The sequence below is a fragment of the Nuphar pumila genome, chromosome 3, assembly GCF_984573655.1.
Source record: "Nuphar pumila chromosome 3, dmNupPumi1.hap1.1, whole genome shotgun sequence".
Lineage (NCBI taxonomy): Eukaryota > Viridiplantae > Streptophyta > Magnoliopsida > Nymphaeales > Nymphaeaceae > Nuphar > Nuphar pumila.
In genome coordinates, this window is record NC_143251.1 from 118,467,779 (window position 1) to 118,473,221 (window position 5,443).

A 5,443-nucleotide genomic window follows, 5' to 3' on the forward strand; every position below is an offset into this window, starting at 1 on the left:
TTCTCAGATGTATCGCGCTTTCAAAACGAGCTTTCGAGAAGTGGGATTCCAGCTTGCGGTAACTCTGGGCCATGTAGAACCAACGGATAGAAAGAGTCGAGCTACGTAGGGTTTTTTTTTCATAATTCCAGAACTTCATTAATCTTGGTTATATTTTTTTATTAAATAAATAAAGATCTCGAGATGTATCACTACACTGTACAAATACAACTATCACCTAAAGCTTATGAGGACGTTTGGGAACAAGAACGATAAAATAGGCACGTCTCAAAGCCTGACATTATCAAACTAGCAGGTGTATGGAGCACTCATTTTATCCTCCCGCGCTCCATCTCCTCCCCGTCTTTTTCTTTACTTGGCGACCATCTATCACTATAAAAATTTACGGAACCCGAGTTCCACGAACAAAAAGCACCTGCTAAATGCATTTTAGATAAGCACCACAACATTGTGCAACTAAACCATCCATTCAATTATACCAGGAGTAAGAAAATGGTAAATGCACATATCCAACCGACGATTACATAGCGCTCCACATGCCACACTTCTCCCACATCCCACAAATCCATTGAACCAACCAATCCTAAGAACAAGAAAACCATCACTATAGTGTAAGGCGAATTTAACACCATGAAAGTGATAGATTACGCCTGAACGTCATCGCAAATCAGTCCATTAACCCTCGTCAAAGTTTCACTGGGCTGGCCTGTTGGGTCTGTGCAGGGCTAAATCCATATTAAGTTCTCATAGGTCAGCCCATTAGCACGCACATTTAAGTTTCACTTGGCTGGCCTGTTGCGGTTATTACCAACAACGTTGTTGCGGGGAAAACGCCCACGTCTCATGCCCGGTTGACCATTCAGAGCCCTTGCCCTAGCCCTTATCAGCCTCTGCTCCTTCATGTTTGCAAACAGCGAATCCAGGGTTCGTGGCATCTGCTTTGGAACACCCGTCTACACCATGAAAACACAATGGCAGAAACTTACATTTATGGAGAAAATATCTCAACAGTATAAAGAATCATACAACTATTTGCAAACTGAAGACCAGCACTTACCTTTGCAGGATAAGCAGAAGAAACTTGTCCAACCTTCCTCTGGACGGTAGTCACGGGTCTGCATGCAAAATAAACAGACGTCAGAATGAACAGACAACCAAGCAGTTTCCAAGACACAAACACGTACTTAGTTGATCCAGTTTCATAAAATGCAGATACAGACTACAGTCAAGCAAGCAAATAGCCGTGTACAGAAAGGAGCACAAAAAACTTACCATATCCAGGCAAACAATTTCAAAACTTACTACTAGTAAATCATACAAAAAGTAACACCAGAATCGAGAATAATAGGAGACCCAGTGACTTGCACCACTGGTCTAGATGCCAGCAAAACCTCTGAGATGAAGACACGGTCAATGAAACCACGATAAACCTGCCCTCCTCAATCTATCCATCTTGTACCCAGATATCGCATTTTGCTATCTCACACTAAAGTTGAAGCCATATTTCCAGATACAGGGGTATCCTATTCACCAGCCAAGAATTAACTAGACTAACAGAGATTGCAGGCAGGAAGACCTCCAAGGTTGACAAGGGTATCTGACATCCTTATTACCCCGGTGGATAGGTACCGTAGGAGATTAATGCATGCTACAGTCAAACGACTAGTCGGACCTCTCACGACAACTGTAATGATAACCGTGTGAAAGGGAAAACATGTAAGGTGTGTGTATCATGGTTCGGCTCCACACAAAGTCCGTGAAAGGTGAAGCACCATACGGCTCCAAGATCTTCAACATGATTGACGTCCAAAACTTGCTTCATGATGAGATAAGATCACATGGCTCCCATCTCATGGATAAATGACTTGCCACTCGAACAAAAACCACAAAGCTATAGTTTCTGTAAGCACTGTTCTCAACTTCAGTTTTTGCCATAAAATTCTTCCAAGATTCAAGTCCAGAGAAAAACAAATCGGCATGCAGAAAATCCATCACGGGACAATCTGAGCAAAACAACAAATTGATAGAGAAAGAACAAATAGCGAAGAGAACTGCATAGTTCCCTCCCAATGTATGCATGAATCAACACAGGGCTTCGAGTCCGAAAAGACCCTAAAGCAACTAATATCTCATCAGAGTTAAGCATTGTTTCATTCACCAGACAGATACCCTATATTTCTTTACTGGCAACCAATCGAAACTGAACAGTAGCCAGTAGTTACCGGCAGAGTGAAGGGGCAATATTTCACCAATTAGGACCACCTTCATGTGAAACAGCTTGAAAGTTTCACCTGTCACACCACCTGGCTAGAAAGAGTGGGCAATAACTACTAGGGGAAAATGAAAGGCAATCCTGCCATCCCTGAAAAGTCGTGAAATATTTCACCTGATATACCACCCTTGACTAATGCATCAGTGAAGACCAACAAGAATACAAGTAGCCAGGAGCTAGTGAAGAACTTGGCTTACAATTGTCGCATGAACGTGTAATTAGGGCCTCCTTCCTCATAAGGGTAAAATGTTTCACCTGAGATACCACATTTGCTTAAGAAAAACTCCCTTGATATCCAAGAACATGAGTTCCGTATCCAGGAGCCACCTAAAGAAGGAAAGCACTAGCCAGTAGAAGAGGCCATGAATAAAGAAAAGGTCTTCCGATTGTAATGTATCAGTAAACATCCTCAACTTTAAATTCTCTCATCAGTTGAACATGCATAAATCTAATATATATAATCCACTTCCATGCATATGAACATGTGCCACATATGTCAACCAGACATGGAGACCACCAATTAGGTAGGACTTCGTACAAAGCAGATGGCTCATGTAAATAAATGACCTCATTAATAGATTCTGAACACCTTGGTTACCTGTGATGAAGCAGCCAGGAGAAACAAATATAAATTGGAATAAAAGCAAACGAATTGGGACAAGACAAAATGAACAATAAAACTATTTTTCATTCCATTAGCTATGAAGGAAGATTCATACCTTGACTTGCGCCAGTTGGGCACCTTCGTGCGAACCAGGTCACTAGAAACCTTCCTAGCAGCTTCTGTTGTTGAGGGGAATTGACTATTGGCTTTGAAATTCGATCTTTTCTGAGCAAGAACACCCTGTATAGGAGATGAACATTAGAAGAAAAAAACTGGCAAAAACTTTATAAAAACAAGATCCACAGACAGGCTAGATCCCATGTCAAATTACCTGCCGAAGAGTTGACCTTGAATCCATAAACCTTTTAAGGTTTGAAGCACGTGTTTGGGAGGTGCCATTATTCAAGAATCCTCTGTTTTTATTCTGTTATATAAGCACAAGGATCAAAATGTGAACAATTGTGAGGAGAATTCATGAAAAGAGACTAGGAATGACCAACTTACTGCTATCCTTGCATTCCTGCCCTTTGCAACAGGTTTCTTAGACATCTTAATGATATCATCTGCCACAACAAATCAAATAGCAATTTTCAATATCCTTAGTAATAAAAATCAAACATATATGGAAAGAATACCTAGTGATCGTATAATACATATCAAAAAACACTATAGAAGTTTCTTCAGCAGTCTGTAGTATTTTACCTAGTGTCATATCGATTTTCTTTTCAGTAAGAGCAATCGTCTCACTTGTCAATGCTGGCTTGGCTGCCATCTACCATAGCATAAAAGTTCCACCAACTTTTAGTGATATGTGTTCAACCAAGGGAAAATCAAGTTAAGAGCAATTAAAAACTACCATAAATACCAATATTGAGTGAGGGAGAGAGCGCTCTGAAACACCTCAAAGTGATTGGATCAGTTTAATCCCCCTTAATAAAGTTAAAACAACATTGCAAATCACATATTCCTACTCAAGTTAAGAAACAAAATAATGGCCATACGTTGTCAAAACCATGATAGTATCACAATCTTACAAGCATGAATTTTAAGGCAGAAAACTGATACTTTAGCAATAAGGAGCCACCTAAATTCATACTTAAATTTTCGTAAGCCAAATGAATTGTGACCTATAATTGCCAAACTTACTGGCATGACATAGTCAGCCAACTAAAATCCAACATGCGAAAAGAGTAAAAGTTCAATAAAAGCAACAACAGACACACAAGAAATTTCTTAACAACCATTGAAACTTGCCCCAACAACTACAGCCGAAGAAGGCATCTAATACGCCCAATATAAACCATCAACAAATCAAAATAACTATGCAAGCAACTTCTTTTTTTGGATAATCCAAGGGAAAAAACCCACCACCGACCGCACAATGGCTAGCCTAAGGTTGGAAAAAACCTTGAGGCACACCCTGGACACCGAGGAGTACACACCCAGCTTCGACCTTGCGGCAAGGGACGTCACCCGTGGGTTTCGAGCTAGTGACGTCCCATCAACTTGGTGCCAACCACAAGTCGGCCCTACCAGATGTGCGGAGCCCAACTTCATTAGCTACTACCACGGATGCAAAGAACCAGATCATGCCAACAGAATTACACGATAACATAAAATTGATCGAGAAAATTCCCCTTCAAAGCAGACGCATTAGATCCAAAATGACCCCCAAAAAGAACCTAAAATGAAAACGCCAACATGTCAAGAAATCGCGCCTTTTAATAGTCTATCGCATAATCTCCAAAACCTTCATACCGATCTCAAACATCGAACACACACATAACTATATCAAATATCCAATACACACAAACGGAAATAAAAGGTCGGAAACAATATCCAACTCCAACAGGCCCTAAAAAACACGCAATCATACCCACACATTCGCATTGACATCCATAAACAGACACCACAAATAAAACGCATCATCAACAAATTTTACCCTAACAAATCAATGGAGAAAAAAGAAATCACTAAAGGGGGAAAGAAAATCAGACGACGACGCTCCTCCACAAAGCATCAAAGAAGAGATCATCATTAACACGGAACAAACAAACAAAACGAAGGAGGAGAGAATCGACTTACCGATTTCCGACCGAGGATCGATCAGAAAAATACAGAAAGGTGATGCTAGGGATTAACGAAGAAAGGAAATCAACGAAGACCGTAGTAAAAACAAGCTCTAGAAAGAATATCCGATTAGGGTTTCTCCACAAAGGGAAGGAACCAAATCGAAGAAGGGAGGCAAAAAATTAGGGATTCATTCGAAACATGAAGCTTCTTCCCGAAAGAAGCGAAAAAGAGAGGAATTCGTGTGAAAGAAAAGTCTCGGGAGATTCTTATCGGCCCCTTGGGTCGGCGGACTTCAAATTTTGTTTTATATTTCGTTGGGGAGATATATTTTCTTTTCGATTCCTCACGCAATGACGCCGGACCCGGACCCGGACCCGGCTAGTTGGTGGGTCCGGTGAGCTAATGGGGTTCTACGGGTCGGGTTGGAACTTGGATAGGGTACTGATTCTTTTTTTCACGGGGCATTATCTGGGAATTCCTTAGTAAAGATCAAA

At 40.9% G+C, this 5,443-nt stretch overlaps 1 protein-coding gene across 1 annotated transcript; it reads right to left on the reverse strand.

Moving 5' to 3' along the window:
- Positions 1 to 448: 448 nt before the first annotated feature.
- On the reverse strand, positions 449 to 5,190 carry LOC149843448 (uncharacterized). Its single transcript, XM_089999806.1, has 7 exons — positions 4,962 to 5,190; positions 3,579 to 3,648; positions 3,381 to 3,439; positions 3,208 to 3,300; positions 2,992 to 3,116; positions 1,058 to 1,115; positions 449 to 953 (listed from the first exon to the last, which is right to left on the reverse strand). The coding sequence occupies exons 2-7, from the start codon at positions 3,646 to 3,648 to the stop codon at positions 780 to 782; spliced, it is 579 nt and encodes a 192-aa protein (XP_089855932.1). The 5' UTR covers positions 4,962 to 5,190; the 3' UTR covers positions 449 to 779.
- Between the last annotated feature and the right edge of the window lie 253 nt (positions 5,191 to 5,443).

Excerpts from the sequence above, each read along its gene's own strand:
- LOC149843448 (XM_089999806.1), bottom strand. The coding sequence starts at position 3,648 with ATGGCAGCCAAGCCAGCATTGACAAGTGAGACGATTGCTCTTACTGAA. Across the intron at positions 1,116-2,991 it reads CCCAACTGGCGCAAGTCAAG|ACCCGTGACTACCGTCCAGA; the intron begins GTATGAATCTTC and ends TTTTGCATGCAG. Across the intron at positions 954-1,057 it reads CTTCTGCTTATCCTGCAAAG|ACGGGTGTTCCAAAGCAGAT; the intron begins GTAAGTGCTGGT and ends TTCATGGTGTAG.